Source organism: Budorcas taxicolor, chromosome 4 (genome assembly GCF_023091745.1).
Source record: "Budorcas taxicolor isolate Tak-1 chromosome 4, Takin1.1, whole genome shotgun sequence".
In the NCBI taxonomy this organism is placed as follows: domain Eukaryota; kingdom Metazoa; phylum Chordata; class Mammalia; order Artiodactyla; family Bovidae; genus Budorcas; species Budorcas taxicolor.
In genome coordinates this window covers 45,559,609-45,575,388 of record NC_068913.1, presented here as the reverse complement: position 1 = coordinate 45,575,388, position 15,780 = coordinate 45,559,609, and the positions used below count along the sequence as shown (strand labels likewise).

General features: G+C 34.4%; 1 protein-coding gene across 1 annotated transcript in view; it reads left to right on the top strand.

The window, feature by feature from the left end:
• PTPN12 (protein tyrosine phosphatase non-receptor type 12) overlaps positions 1 to 14,049 on the top strand; it is an 85,300-nt gene extending 71,251 nt beyond the window's left edge. The window contains exons 13-18 of the mRNA XM_052638733.1: positions 3,969 to 4,945; positions 8,794 to 8,871; positions 9,684 to 9,751; positions 10,653 to 10,683; positions 12,994 to 13,101; positions 13,637 to 14,049. Of these exons, the coding sequence (XP_052494693.1) occupies positions 3,969 to 4,945; positions 8,794 to 8,871; positions 9,684 to 9,751; positions 10,653 to 10,683; positions 12,994 to 13,101; positions 13,637 to 13,698 (1,324 nt within the window). The 3' untranslated portion in view covers positions 13,699 to 14,049. The remainder of the gene's footprint in view (positions 1 to 3,968; positions 4,946 to 8,793; positions 8,872 to 9,683; positions 9,752 to 10,652; positions 10,684 to 12,993; positions 13,102 to 13,636) is intronic.
• Positions 14,050 to 15,780: the final 1,731 nt, after the last annotated feature.

Here is a 15,780-nt window from a genome sequence, read left to right as displayed (position 1 = left end):
TAGCAAAGATGAGTTAATTTATCACTAGATTATCTTACTTTCATACTAAGTGCTCATTTATAATAGATAAAAATATATATTCCTGTTACCCTTTTTCTCTCCTGTTTCTTTCAGGTTAGTGCTAGGTCAGGTAGATGGTAGTTTGGAAAGAATATATGTAGTCAAAATGATTTTGTTTCAAATCCTTTTCAGCTGCTTACAAGCTTTGAAGTTGTAAGTCACTTAATTTATTTGATTTTTTGTTTTGTGTTTGTTTGGTTGGTTCGTTGGTTTCTTTTTAAGTATTTTCCTGAGGAATAAATGAAATGAAGTATATGAAAATGCTACGTATAGGACATGGAACATACTTGGTTTTTACCAGATGTTAGTTTTCTCTTTACAATGTGGAGTTAAGATTGAGTTACTGAATTAAAAGGAGGCACAGTGGCAGATTTGTAATAATACTGTTGGGATGACTTTACTGTGTCTTATCCTGAGCATAGATCTGCCCAAACAGCTTGACCTTCCTCAAAGAAGAACTTCTTTGTAGAGGATTCACCAATTTTTTTCCCCTTAAAACTTTGATAGTAGTTGACTAAAGTTGGGTGAGGCAACTATGATTGTGTCTTGGCATTGAGTTACTGTACTTTATGAGATCCTTCTTTACAAAAGTAAAAGCTTATAATAAGTAAGAAAAGATATAATAGTTATTTTATATTATAGTCTCTAGAATTCTTTTGCATCCTTCTATAAGGAAGATCAGGAAGCCTATACAGATGGTTTTAGGTGTCAGTGTTTAAATGCTCAGGGTGTCAGCTGCCCACTAGCACTTCTCAGCAGTTCTTGTTTGATTTTCTTTTTCGTATTTGCTGTGGAAGGTAGCCAGTTTAAACCTATAGAGATTGCCAGTTCTCTAACTTTTTTGTCTCCCGTATCAGTTCTTTAGAGTCTTAAAGACACTATAATGACCTTAAAGGAAATTAAGAAACACTGTTTTGCTACACTAAAATCTTTTCATTTGGATTTTGAGACTGAGCCAAGGTAGAGGTCCCCAAAGTGTGCACTGATATTTGTGATTTATATGGTCATCTATCTCCAACAACAAATAGTGGTAGCCTCTTCCTAATTTTGAAGGAGAATGAGTAGTGTTCTGAATTTTAAACCCTTCTCATATACCTTTTTTAAAACTTTGACTCCTGTTTTTCTTCAACAAACAAAAAGGTAATTTTTAAAAGTACTAAATGAGTGTTAACAGAAATGTTCATTCAGCTTACATCAGAGTTTTATTGGGGGATATATACTCAAATTTTTGTGTGTGTGTGATTTCGTATAACTCACTTAGGTCATCTTCTTTCTTATTCATGCAGTAGAGTAAATTTGGAGAAGGCAGTGGCACCCCACTCCAGTACTCTTGCCTGGCAAATCCCATGGGCGGAAGAGCCTGGTAGGCTGCAGTCCATGGGGTCGCTAAGAGTTGGACACGACTGAGTGACTTCACTTTCACTTTTCACTTTCATGCATTGGAGAAGGAAATGGCAACCCACTCTGGTGTTCTTGCCTGGAGAATCCTAGGGACGGGGGAGCCTGGTGGGCTGCAGTCTATGGGGTCGCACAGAGTTGGACAATGACTGAAGCGACTTAGCAGCAGCAGCAGCAGCAGCAGAGTAAATTGGCAGAATTTCATTGTGTTCCAAAAAAAATACTTTGCTAACTGAAAATAAAATTCAAATAGCGTAAGACTTATTTTAAAAAAAAAGTATACTTTGTTTTTTAGTATGGCTGCAGTAAGCAAGTTAATCTGTTCTGTAGATTATATTGGAGTTATTGGAGGAGAAGGCTTGTTTGTTGTATTAGATTTAGTCAGTCATATGATTCTGGTTTATAAATATTTAAATTGTAGATTTAAAATGAACAGAGCCAGGAATTATCAGACATTTGATAAAAGATTCTAACATGAAAGACATATCCAAATAAGCAGGGGAAAGGGGGACATGGATGAAATAGAGACAACACACAATGAGGGGAGGGGCCTGTCTGTTTTCTCAGTGCTTAATACTACAACCATGAGATAAGAACCAGAGAGCCGGATCATAATAAAGAAGATACTCCTGGAAATTAAAAATAATAGCATATGTTTTTAAAATTAAAATTTAATTTTAATTAAGGAAGGCTCAAAGATAAGGAAATTTCCCAAGAAAATGAACAGAAAGAGAAAATGTGGAGAAAAGATATTAGAAGATCAAACTAGGGAGTATGTCACATAGTAATAGTAGTAACAATAACTAAACCTAGCCATAGTCTGGAAGGAGACTGGAGGGGAATAAATTAGCAAAGAAGTAAGTCCCTAGTATTAACATAAATGTTTGTATAGAAAGTTCTCAATATAATGGAGTAAAAACTGTAATACAGTGGATTTTAAAAAGTTAACACTGTGAGATTGTGGGCTTCCCTGGTGGCTCAGATGGTAAAGAATCCACCTGCAGTGTAGGAGACCTGGGTTTGATGCCTGAGTAGGGAAGATCCCCTAGAGGAGGGCATGGCAACCCACTCCACTATTCTTGCCTGGGGAATCCCCATGGATAGAGGAGCCTGGGGGGCTGCAGTCCATTGGATTGTAGAGGCAGACACAACTGAGCAATTCAGCATGCATGAGACTATAGAAGATCAAAGGTTTGGTTTTTTTTTTAAAAAAAAAGAGAGAGCGAGAACCTGAATGCTCCAAGAGGGAGAAAAAACAGCTCACATTCAAAGAAACAGGAATCATAATTCTGATATAAAATTCTGAAGGAAAGTTATATCTAGTCTAGAATTACATTCCTTTTCCAAAAGTCAGTAACCGTGAAGATATAATAATTATGTAGGCCTCGGGAAATTTGTTTCCTTTTTATAGGTTTTAAGAAGCAATTGGAGGGTATAACCCACTAAATCAAGTGTGTGTACCTAGAAAAAGGAAGGTGGGATCTGGGAAGCAGGATTGTCTGCTCTGTGGTGGCCTCAGGGGCCAGTGGTCCAAACTGAAGTGGGAAGATCAAGGTTTCTGTGGTATTGATGGTTATGTGGCCAGTTATTGGCCTCTCTTGGTGGTTATTGACCAGTTGAGAGGAGGTGTTCAAATCTGCAGGAAAAATTGAAGGACTGAATTACTGATAATACATAGGAAACCCAAGGCAATTATTAGGGAAAAACAAGAGTTATGTAAGAAAAAATAGGAAATGATGCTATCATTGCTATGAATGATAGCTTTAGTTATAAGACTGAACTAGCCAAACATTAGTAATCTTAGGGAGATGGAGAAGACATTTACGTAGCTGGAAGACAGTAAAGTATGTGTGAAATAGAAAGATCCAGAATAAGTTTGTGCATTTTATAATATTTTGAAATATGGATGCCATTCTTAGAAACAGCAGTTTTTAAAAAGTTGAAACTTTAGGGAGGGAGAAATGGAGAGAATAGCATGTAATCTACTACCGTATGTAAAGTGGATAGCCAGTGGGAATTTGCTGTATGACTCAGGGAACTCAAACTGGGGCTCTGTGACAACCTAGAGGGGTGGCATGGAGTGAGAGGTGGGAAGGAAATTCAAGAGGGAGGGGACTTATGTATACCTATGGGTGATTCATGTTGATGTATGGCAGAAACCAACACAATATTGTAAAGTGGTTATCCTTCAATTACATAAATTTTTTTTAATTGAAAAAAAAAAAGAAAGTTGAAACTTGATGTTTCAGGGTAACTGGAGGGCTGGGAGGGAACCGCTGATTTTTTATTAAAATTCTTAATATTATTTGACTTCTTGAAATAATGTTCATATATTACTACCTTGTTAACTATTTGATTTTCTTAGTTGGGCAAGTTTTAATTATTAATTCATAACCACAGACTTTATTTGTTGACTTTTAACGTAAGAGGCATAGCTACATAACTTACCTATCAACTTATTTTTTAAAAGGATGAACATTCTTATACTACCCTTTTTTCATGTTTTCCAGTTGCCTTGTAGAAGGGGATGCTAAGGAAGAAATACTGCAGCCTCCAGAACCTCACCCAGTGCCCCCCATCTTGACACCTTCTCCCCCTTCAGCTTTTCCAACAGTCACTACTGTGTGGCAGGACAATGACAGATACCATCCAAAGCCAGTGTTGCACATGGTTTCATCAGAACAACCTTCAACAGACCTCAACAGAAACTATAATAAATCAACAGAACTTACAGGGAAAAATGAATCAACTATTGAACAGATAGATAAAAAATTGGAGCGAAATTTAAGTTTTGAGATTAAGAAGGTTCCTCTTCAAGAAGGACCAAGAAGTTTTGATGGGAACACACTCTTAAATAGGGGACACGCAATTAAAATTAAAGCAGCTTCGGCTTCACCGTGTACAGTTGATAAAATCTCTAAGTCACAGGAATTGAGTTCAAGAGATCTAAAAGTTGATGATATTTCCCAGAATTCTTGTGTGGACTGCAATGCAACACAGTCAAATAAAGATCCGATTATTCTACCAGAAGCATCACAAAAGAATTCAGACACACCTCCAAGGCCAGACCACTTACCTCTTGATGGAAAAGGACATTTAACGTGGTCATTTCATGGACCTGAGAACACTCTACCCATGCCTGATTCATCTGAAGGCAAATCCTCAGATATCCACTGTCAAACAATGAAAACTGTGAGTTCAACACCAAGCCCCACAATACAAGCTGAAACCCATGATCCTGCAGATCATCATGACAGTTCCCCTCTATTCAGAGCACCCCTGAGTTTTACTAATCCTCTTCACTCTGATGACTCTGACTCAGATGAAAGGAACTCTGATGGTACTGTGACCAAGAATAAAACCAGTATTTCAACAGCAAGTGCCACTGTTTCTGCTGCCACTAGTAGCATTTCTACAAGGAAAGTATTACCAATGTCCATTGCTAGACATGATATAGCGGGAACAATACATTCAGGTGCTGAAAAAGGTAATAATAATAGTATCTACACTTAAAAATTTTTACTCTGTGCCAGTCAGTCACTGTTCTAAGCAGTTCTGTTATATTAATTCATTATGTTTTATTCCACATATTACTCTGGAACATACAGCAAAATTCAGTTATTTTTTATGCTAATTTTTTTTTAAAGTAAGCCTCTACCATTGGCTTTCCTGGTGGCTCAGTGGTAAAGAATCGGCCTGTCAGTTCAGGAGACACGGGTTCAATCCTTGGGTCAGGAAGATCTCTTGGAGAAGGAAATAGCAACCAACTCTAGTATTCTTGCCTGGGAAATCCCATGGACAGAGGACCCTGGTGGGCTACAGTCCATGGGGTCACAAAAGAGTCAAACATGACTTAACAACTGAACTGTAAACAACAGTTTTTCTTACCTTAGTTTTATTTTATTTTTATTGTTACCTTAGTTTGATCGCATTGCATTTACCAGACTTTGTGTTTCCAAAATATTTCAGTTGTAACTGAAAACTTTCTCTTCTTATATCTTACAATTCTTAGTATAAATGGGTCAAAGTTTCTATGACTGAATAGTTGGAAATGATTTAGAGAAGGTAGAATTACTTAAAGTGACACTGACATACTGGCTATTTAATTTGACCCATGTATGTTACAGAGAGTAAGGGATTCCCAGTTGCCTCAGTGGTAAAGAATCAGCCTACCGGTGCAGGAAATGAGGGTTCTATCCCCAGGTTGGGAAGATCCTCAGGAGAAAGAAACCCACTCCAGTATTCCTGCCTGGAAGATTCTATTGACAGAGGAGTGGGCTATAGTCCTCAAAGAGTTGGACATGACTTAGTAACTAAACAACAAAAACATAACAGATATCTATTTCATTATCTTTTATGATCTTTTAACTACAACATACCTTTTTAAAATTGTTCTTAGTAAAGGCTCCTTTAAACAATGAGTTTAACCAAGGAGCAATATTGCAACTGCTTAACAGAATGAAAGTGAAAGGTGAAAGTGAAGTCACTCAGTCGTGTCCAACTCTTTGCGACCCCGTGGACTGTAGCCTACCAGGCTCCTCCATCCATGGGATTCTCCAGGCAAGAATACTGCAGTGGGTCACCATTTTCTTCTCCAGGGGATTTTCCCAATTCAGGGATCGAACCCAGGTCTCCCGTGTTGCAGGCAGACGCTTTAACCTCTGAGCCACCAGGGAAGCCTGGGAAGTTTAATTCAGTCAGTAAAAAAATGGGATATTTCCATATCTAGTCATCAGTGCTACTGTTGTTGAATTAATGACTCTTTAAGCAATCTGTGCATCTCAAGATAACATATGCCCTAAGTTCCACGATGTATTACTGGGTCTTGAAACTCCTCTTTAATCTGATAAAAATTACCATGATTGCTATCTTAAACAGACCATAAAGTTGAGAGCAAATATATAAACACAAAAGCTATTTACTGATAGATTATCAATGGTCTTTTACTTGTCCATGAACTTTGGTAATGACACACAGACTGCTATTTATTATGTGCGGGCAAAATTAGTACTGTGAACATGAAAGATGACTTTTTCTAATTCTGACCTGATAAGTTCACCCATACTGTGGTTCCTGTTTTCCTCATCTTAAACATTCTTTATTTATCATTTTCTTTATTTGGGGGATGTATCTGATAGAATAGATGAGAGTCTAAGCTAGTTTCTTAAATTTACTAAGAATTAAGCTAGTTCTTGATTCTTCTGCATTTGAGGGATCTTTAAAAGATACTGGTTGCCATAATATTATAACAGTTTGGCATAATTTAAAATTGTTAATATTTTTTCTCTCAACTTCAGGATTTGAAAAATAACTGCTAGGTTATAGCTACACAAGAAAATACATAGACAAGAAATTGTCATTTTTGTTTTTTTTGTTTGTTTTAGTGTATCAGGCAGTGCAGTGTGACCAAAACTATGCTTAAATGACTTTGGCATTAAAGATTTTCCTGTAGAACATTCTGTGTTGCAACATAACTACAGGCATTTCTTTTCTTTTTGTTTGTTTTGATCACACTGTACTGGGATCTTAGTTCCCTGACCAGGACTCGAACTTCTATATCCTACAGTGGAAGTGTGGATTCTTAACCACTGGACTGCCGGGGAAGTCCCTCAAGCAGTCCTAAATTTTAATGTTATTCATTCTTTACCGTGTAGATGAACCATTGGTACCAGGATTAGATTATTGTTTGCTTGTTTTAAAATTTGTTACAGAATAATTATGATGCCTGAAACAACCTTTTGCATAAGTTATTGCCTGAAAACAAATTCCTGGCTGTGAATTCTGATTTTAATATTGACTCAGGCCTCCTGAAAGATTTCTCAAACATGGCTACACTAGGCTCCCATAAAGTGCTATTATTTACAAAAGCCTATGAAAATGTGCATCTCTGGTTAGCTAACATCTGAAACAGAATTTTATTACACAGAAAAGACAATTCAAAGATCCAGGGAGAAACATGCAATTGAGAAGCCAAGTATACAGTTAGAAAATAAAGTCTTAAAAATGAGGACTGTTACAACAGAAGAGGTATAGAGTTTCCAAAAGATACTTGATACTTGATGTAAACAACCAGACTACTTCCTGATTTGTTCACTTAATTATGAAATGACACCACAATGCCAAGATTGTGCATTCCTTCCTTCCAGTACCCATCTCTTCACTGTGAGCTGTTAGTAACAAAGGGGCAAGGGGAAATAGGATTAATACTCCAGACTGTTACTGCCAGGCAAGGTGGATTATTCTTTTACTTGCTTTAACTTTATATGCAAGAGTTACAGTATATATATATACTGGACTGGAACTTTACTCAGGAGAATCCAGGGGGCCGTATTTTCTTTGGCTTCAGTTAAATAAATGTAGGAGGGACCAGAGTAATCATACCTGGCCTCATGCATGTTGAAAATTGAAAAGGCTTTTCTTGATTTTCACTCTTTTTAATGCATGTCCTGTCAAATGTAAAACAGCAAAGTATCAAGCACAGTTGTTAATATTTTTAAGGGTTGGGGTACACAGAAATATATCTTCAAAGTATGGTCATATGCACTGTTCACAAGATTTTAGGCACTAAATAAATAAACATTGCAAAAAATTTTTTTCCATGTGAATCATTTTGCTGGACCCTTTTTAAAAATTATTTTTAATTGGAGGATAATTGCTTATCAATATTATGTTAGTTTCTACCATACATCAACATAGATCAGCCATAGGTATACATAAGTCCCCTCTCTTGCCCTAAAATTTATAATGGTTATATTTTGTGTATTAGAAAAATAACTAGCATTATCAATCTATTTTAGTCATGAATATTTATTTAAAACATGACTGAAGTACATTATTAAGTTGAAAATGAGTGGAATTTAAATATATATTTATATGGTCCACAGTATGGAAAAACTCATAAAAGGAGTTAAGCAGTTGATTATAGTTTGGGAAACACTGAGTTCAAATGACAAAGCTTCCCTTTGTGGACTCAAAGGATCATCAGCAGGCCCAGTTGCTTGCTGGCTTCTGTGTTGGAGATGCCTGCAAACTCAGAGGACAGTGTGGTTGATGCCTAGAGGGTGTCAGGAGAATCATTGACATTTCCTCTGTGGAACAGTGATGGAGGGTTTTGCTCAGTAAGCTTCCTCATTCTTTTTGATAATGAGTCTAGTGATAAGGATATCTTGTTTATTTTTTGCACTTTTAAAGACTGGTTCTCTTAGATACTTGTGACAGTGATCTTTAAGAATGTCAAAAAAGCTCTCATTTTGTTTAGATAACAAGTTCATTTTTAAATGAGTTAGCATTTCTAACAAGTTCATAATTTGTCTAAATTTTATGTATTTAATATAGATGTTGATGTTAGTGAAGATTCGCCTCCTCCCCTACCTGAAAGAACTCCTGAATCATTTGTACTAGCAAATGAACACAGTGAGTGTATCTTCTGATTTTATGTATTTTATACTCTAATAATAAGCCCTGAAAAACATGGCTAATTATAATCTGTTGTTCTTGAGCTGCACAATTAAATTAAAAAACAGGTTTGAATTTATACTGATAAATGTTTTTAATACTTTGTATGAAAAATACCTTAAAATGGTGTTTTTATTTGCTAAGACTGGTAATAAAATGGCTGCATTTATGTCAAATACTATAATTCAGTTAAATGTAATTATAACAGTATATAATTTGTCTTTTCATTCATTAAAAATAGCACTGAGATGAAAAGACATACATTTAAATTCTGTTGTTGGCAGCGTCACTCAGGTGATGTTGAGTGACACTTGAGTCCACAAGAATGTCAGTGAAAAGTGGGAGAAAGTGATCACATACATATTTCTCCTTCTCATCCTGAAAAACAGTTACAGAAACAACTTTACTATATTTACAATGTCTGTGCTCAGTGGAGGTGCTCACTGCCAGTCTTATCCTTTGCATTTTACCAATATTTTATTAACTTTAACTGATTTTAAGAATTTTAAAATAGTGAAGCTGTAAACTTCACTGATAGTAAATAAATAAATCTGTCATACCTGTAGATTACCCTCTGATAATGGAATTTTTAAATTTCAAGGAAGAAAAAATTGAAGGAATATTCTTCAGTTAATAAAAACTGGGAAAAAATATAGTGGAAGTGATAATTTCTAAATATCTGTAGTATCTGTTTTAAAATATTACCTAAATGCAAGAAATTTCAAGGATTAAAGATGTTAATTTTAATTGCAAGATTTTGGTTTTCTCAGATATATCTGTAAGAGCTGAGTGGAGTGAACTTCGAAATCAGGAACAGTCTGAACAAAAAATACCTGAAGTGAGTCTTTTGGGGATTAGAACAGCTATAGCTCAGTATTTTTGTTCTTTTATTAATTGATGTTAACAGTTGTTTATTATAATAACTGTTGCCTTAAGACTATTAAATATAATTTTTGATAATTGTATCTTATGCTATGATTTCAGATAAAAAGCCTATATAAAATGTCAGATCAAAAAATTTTTTAAAGAACATGACCATTACTTCAGAGTATTATTTTCCAAGCTGCTTTTGAAATTTGTAAATTTTGCCTTGTTTCAAACCATTTTGGAGGTATGAATGAAACAGGAGTTATAGTACATCCTAGATTTTGTTCTTTCTATTATAAAATCAGGTATATAGTCTCTCCCTTTGTTTCTTCTGGTTATGTTAGGTTTCCTTTCACATTCAGGAAATGTTTTGGTAGCTCAATATTTTAGTAATGGGAATGCTATTTTTATCAACAGTAATATTTTGCATATTTTCCTTATATTTCAATATCTCCAAAATTGGAGTTTATCTTAAAATTGGTTAAAAAAAATTGTGATATACTTTAACTGGTGCATAAAGTATTGGTAACATAATAATAAAGATATGTCTTACAGTCAGTAATATAATTTGATGAATACCGTAGAGGCTTGGCAAAATGCACTTGTATGCATATTATCTCATCAGTAAATGCTGCAAGTTCAGTTTTCATCCAGAAGGAAAAATGAATTTCCCTGTCTTTTTATTCCCAATATAAAAACACATTAAACTTTTTAAACTCTTAATTGAAAACACCATTGTTTTCTTTTCCTTTGACACTGAGAGTCAAAGATAGATCTTGACTTATTGGGATATATACTCATAACACCACATTTTTTATACTTTGTGCATGAAAGGAATATACTATAATAGTTTCTGAATGTCTTCCTTATAGGGCTTGATAACCTCTGGAAGTGAAACATGTGGTAAGTTGTATTGTTCTTTTCTGCTATAAATTATATAGATTAAGTTACATAAAATAGCATGTCTCATGGTGTACACGTTTGGTTATTTGTTTTGTTTTTGGTGTTTTTGTTGTTATTATTTGGTTATTTCTCCATGTGAAAAAATATATAGGATGACTACTGAAACCTGAGTTATGTAGTGTAATTCTTTTAAATTTATTATTATACCAGGTATTATTATGGGTCAGGAGCATAACAGCATTTATTATCAGTCATTAATGGCTGATAGGAAGGAAATCATTTTTAGAATATTTTCTTATATTTTATTTCTCTTATTTATAAAAACACCTAGAATCTAGATGTGCCAGTGATTTGAATAAATGCCCAGAATTAACCTAGATGATTGAATAGGGTTGTTTTGGAAATTTTCTTTTTAGGACTTTCACATTTGTGAAGGCCATTTTCCATTGCATAATTTTTACTATCATAGTAAAATAGGTCAAGTTACTGTTCATTCCTTTAAAGGAGTAACCATGTGAGCGGCTCACCAAACATCCTAGCCTGTACAGTTCCCTCAATTTATCTATCATTCCTGCCCTAACCTCTCTTCTGCCTCAGCTGGTGTCACTCTGAATCTGTGCCTAATGGGGCTCATTCCATCACATAAACTCTTTATTACTCTCTATTTACTTTTCTGAGGCAACGTATAAGGAAAAAGAGCAGAAGTTTTAGGGTCAAGCCTACCGAGACTGGAATCTTATTTTTGCCATTTTACTTATGATGTGGTTTTGGGAAGTGACCTAATCTTTCTAGGCCTCGATTTTCTTCTCTGTGAAATGCAGATAATAATAGTAACCTACTGTAGAGTAGGTTATGATTGTCATGAAGGTTTAAATTAAATCATATATACACAGTGCCCAGCACATGGTCGGCATTGAAATGGTAGCAGTGCTGTTATTATTATCTGTATTATATTACTACTGCTAGATCCCTGGGTCTTTCATTTTCTTTGTATCTGTTAACTCCTTTTGGTTTCTTTTTCTCCTCTATTCAGTCTAGATACTATCATCCATCACTTTAATCACACATATAATTATCCTTAACTTTCTTGTCCCTGATTCCCATGCCATCTTATTTTATCCCTCAAGATTACTCAATACTGCTGGGGAACATTGTTCAGTTTTATAGATTGAGCATACAATTCTGGGATTGATCCACAATTGAGCCCTCAGCATTTATTTTTTTTCTAAAATCATGAATCCCACTAACTCTTACTTCATCTAACCTTTTACTTCATTCAGAAAGTTGAGGCTTTTAATCTAAATCATCATTTCCTCATGGAAGGCAACCATGAATATATCACCGCCACTAGTTTCATCTACATGCCTCTCTTCTCTGTCCCTATACTTACCACACTGCTGTAATAATTAATGTTCTTGTCTGTTTCTCCTACTATACCAAGGGTTGGCAAACTATATCCCATAGGCCTAATTCTGCTCTTGGCTTGTTTTCTTATTCTGCCCTTGAGCTGAATAAATGGTTTTTACATTTTTAAAGAGTTATTTAAACATAAAAACAAAGAAATGCAACATTGTAAATCAACTATACTCCAGTAAAATTAAAAAATAAATTTTATTGTTTTTTAAACCAAAATTAACTTTAGAAAATAAAAACAAAAATCAATGAAGAATATGGGACAGAGACCATATGTGGCTTACCAAGCCTAAAATATTTATTGTCTAGCCATATACAGAAAAAGTTTGTCAGCTTCTTTCTAGACTATGAGTACCTGTTGACAAGGATAGTCTGTCATTTGACTTGTATTCCAAGTTTCCAGAAAAGTTCCTTACAGGGGTATAGGGAATGTGATGGAGGTGGTGAGTGGTGAAAGAATGAGTCACAGTAGTTGATTTCTTTTGTTACTAGTCTTACACACTGGCAGTTAAATAAGTAAACTACAGTGTAAGCAATGCTAAACCTTAAAAGAATTACTACTTTTTTAGGTGCAAATGTTAACTCCATTAATAAACTATGAACTTATTTGCTATTGATTTCCACAGAAAGGCATTTCAGTTGAAGTTAAAATAAGAGTCTAAGGAGAAGTCTCACATAGCAGAAGTACTTGCTGCAGATGTCTAGGTGCCTATAAGCACACCTATCATGGTTTCCTGTGTTCATTACCCTTGCATTTGCCTGGGCCTCTAAAATTATGATGCTCAAGAGAAAACTGCTCTTTTAACTATTTGCCCACATTAAAAGCAATTAGGGGAATTTTTTACATATTATACTACAAATGACTGTGATTAATAATGGCTTTGGTTTGCATTTTAGATCATCCAGCACGAGGTATTCATACAGAGACCTGTACAGAATGTCCACCTACTTTTAGTAATAAGAAAGATCAACTATCAGAAAGTCCAACAGAAGCCACAGAGATTGGTAATTTGTTTACAAAATAATTTTTAAACTATAATTGTGTAGTTAATGCTGGCAAGAATGAAAAACAGTTATTTGCCATCACTCCAGAATTTCCTTAAGGCAAAGTTTATCAAACTTTTTGCTATGATTTCTTCAGGTTTTTAAACGACACTTGGTAAGAATAAAACATGTACCATCAAAGTTGCTTGGAATTAATTGTAAAATAAATTTATCCTGTTTCATACTGAGATTAAAAACTAAAATACAAAATGCATATGTAAACAAATCTTACTTTTGTGTTGAAAAGACTAAAATATTCTAAATGTTTCTCTTACATTTTTATAGAATTGATTTTATTTTTATTAAAGACGCAGTTATTTTCTCAACTATACAGAAGAAATTAAGAGTTGGTTTATGTTTGTAGATATTTGTTTAAATGCTAAATTCCCATATGGAAATTTATTTGTTCCAGAAAAGAAGGATGTCTACAGATACGGTTTAATAGTATAAAAGTATTTCTGAACACTAGCCAACTATTGTGGTATTTTGATTATAGGTTTTGGTAATCGCTGTGGAAAACCCAAAGGACCAAGAGATCCACCTTCAGAATGGACATGATTCAGGGAACTAAAAGACACTTTAAATTATACTGGAAAATTCAAGTGCCACTGAAAGCCAGATTTATAGTATTCCATCTTAAAAATGTGGGACTAACAGCAGTGTAGATTGTTACCTTAGTGATTTTTTTCTTTTTTTTTTTTTTTTGCTGGGACCATCTACCTGCCTTATATTACACTTAGGAAAAGTATTACATTTGGTTTATTTTGTAACTTCAAGTATTATTGCCTTAATGTCTCTTAACCCTGTTACACGCTGCTTGTAGACATGTTAATATAGTAATACTTTTTATGATAAATTGAGTTTAAGGACTACTCTTTTTTGCTAATGTTTTATCATGTATGCATTATTTTGTATATGTACAGGGCAAGTAGGTATATAATTTGATAAAGTTGCAGTTATAAAATATTATTAACAGAAGATGTAAGAAATTTCTGCATGGTCTAAATCTTTGTGTACCTTATTTGTAAATTATTTGCCCTGAAGTTTTAGAAAATAGTTTCTGATTTTTAAAATTGCTGGATTCATGCAGCCAGCTTTACAGGTTATCAGAGATCAAAGATTGTAATAATAATACATTTTGTAAATTGTAAGCAAAAAGTTATTTTTATATTATATACTGTCTAATTGTCCATCCTAATTGTCTTTGTTTCATCTAGTCATGGAGATTCAGTAAGTGCCTTGGAACAATATTGAATTCTCTTAGCTTGTGTGTGTTACTTTAATATTTGAACTCAACTGGGATTAGAAGACTATCAAACTATATGTATGTTTCAGGATATTTGACCTGCCATTAAAAAAACAAAAACAATTTTACAGTGCCTATTTGTTTTGGTTTTTCATTCCTCATTTTTTAAAAAATTAGACTTTATATCCACCTTCCTGCCAGCTCAGTCTTATCTTTAAGTCATGTTGTGAATGGGGTTTAATCTCTTGATTGAAAAATAGGGAGCACCTTCTGCAGCAACATGGCTATGCAGTTCTAAATATTTATCTTGAGTTAGCCCTATGCATACTTATCAGCCTTATCATTATTGCCTACTGGGATCCAGGAAAACTCCAAACAAAGGTGCCCTTGGATAAGGGGAACTGGTTTCTTCCCATCCTCACTGCAGTAGAGGTCCTGTCCATAAGTACCAAGTTTGAATTTTGACATCATGGATTGAAGTTGATAGACATCTGTACTTTCCCTCTGCATACAAAAGAGGGAAGACATTACAAGACTAAGGTGAGATAAAGTAATCATATATGAATAGAAGGAGGATCATTGTGGAAGAGAAAATACTACTATAATTTCATGTCAAAAATTTTTCAAAGTTTAATAGTCTTAGAATTTCACATTTTCCTCATATATTTGGTGAAAAAAACATTGTGAATCTAGTGGACCTTTGATATTCACAAGAAACAAACACCTCTATAGCATGTCATTTTCTTAATAAAATTTAAACTGAAATAAAGTTTAACTGAAAAAGATACTTAGTCTCCATACACTTTATGACTTATATAATATGGCACTGAAATCATTTGTAAGGACTTCTTTTGGGAAGGAGTTGCTTTGGAACACCTTCATTGAATTATACATGTATTCAGAGGGTACAGAAAGTATACTAACCATCACAAAGTACACACTCCTATGAGTGTGACCACCCTCAAGCAGTAGAATAGCCACTGAGAAGCTTCCCTCTGGCCCTGTAAGATTTGTTCATTATGTACAGCAATTCCTTTATTCATTTTTCATTGCTAGAGTTTTGTATTGTGTGAATATATCACAGTTTGTCTGTTCTGCTACTAACAGACATTTGTGTTGTTTTCAGCTTCAGAAAATTATAAAAATTTTGTTGCTAGAAATACTTTTTAATATGTTTTGGTGTACTCATATATATATATATATATATATATGCGCATCTATTGGGTATAGAATTCAGGAGTGCAGTTTTTATAGAGTATGCATATATATTCAGCTCTGTAGATAGGGCCAGTTTTCAAAATTGGTTGTTCTGATTGTTAGGTATTTCCCTCCCGACTAATGAGGTTAAGTACATTCTTCGGTGCTTAGGACCATATGGCTGTTCACTTTTGTGA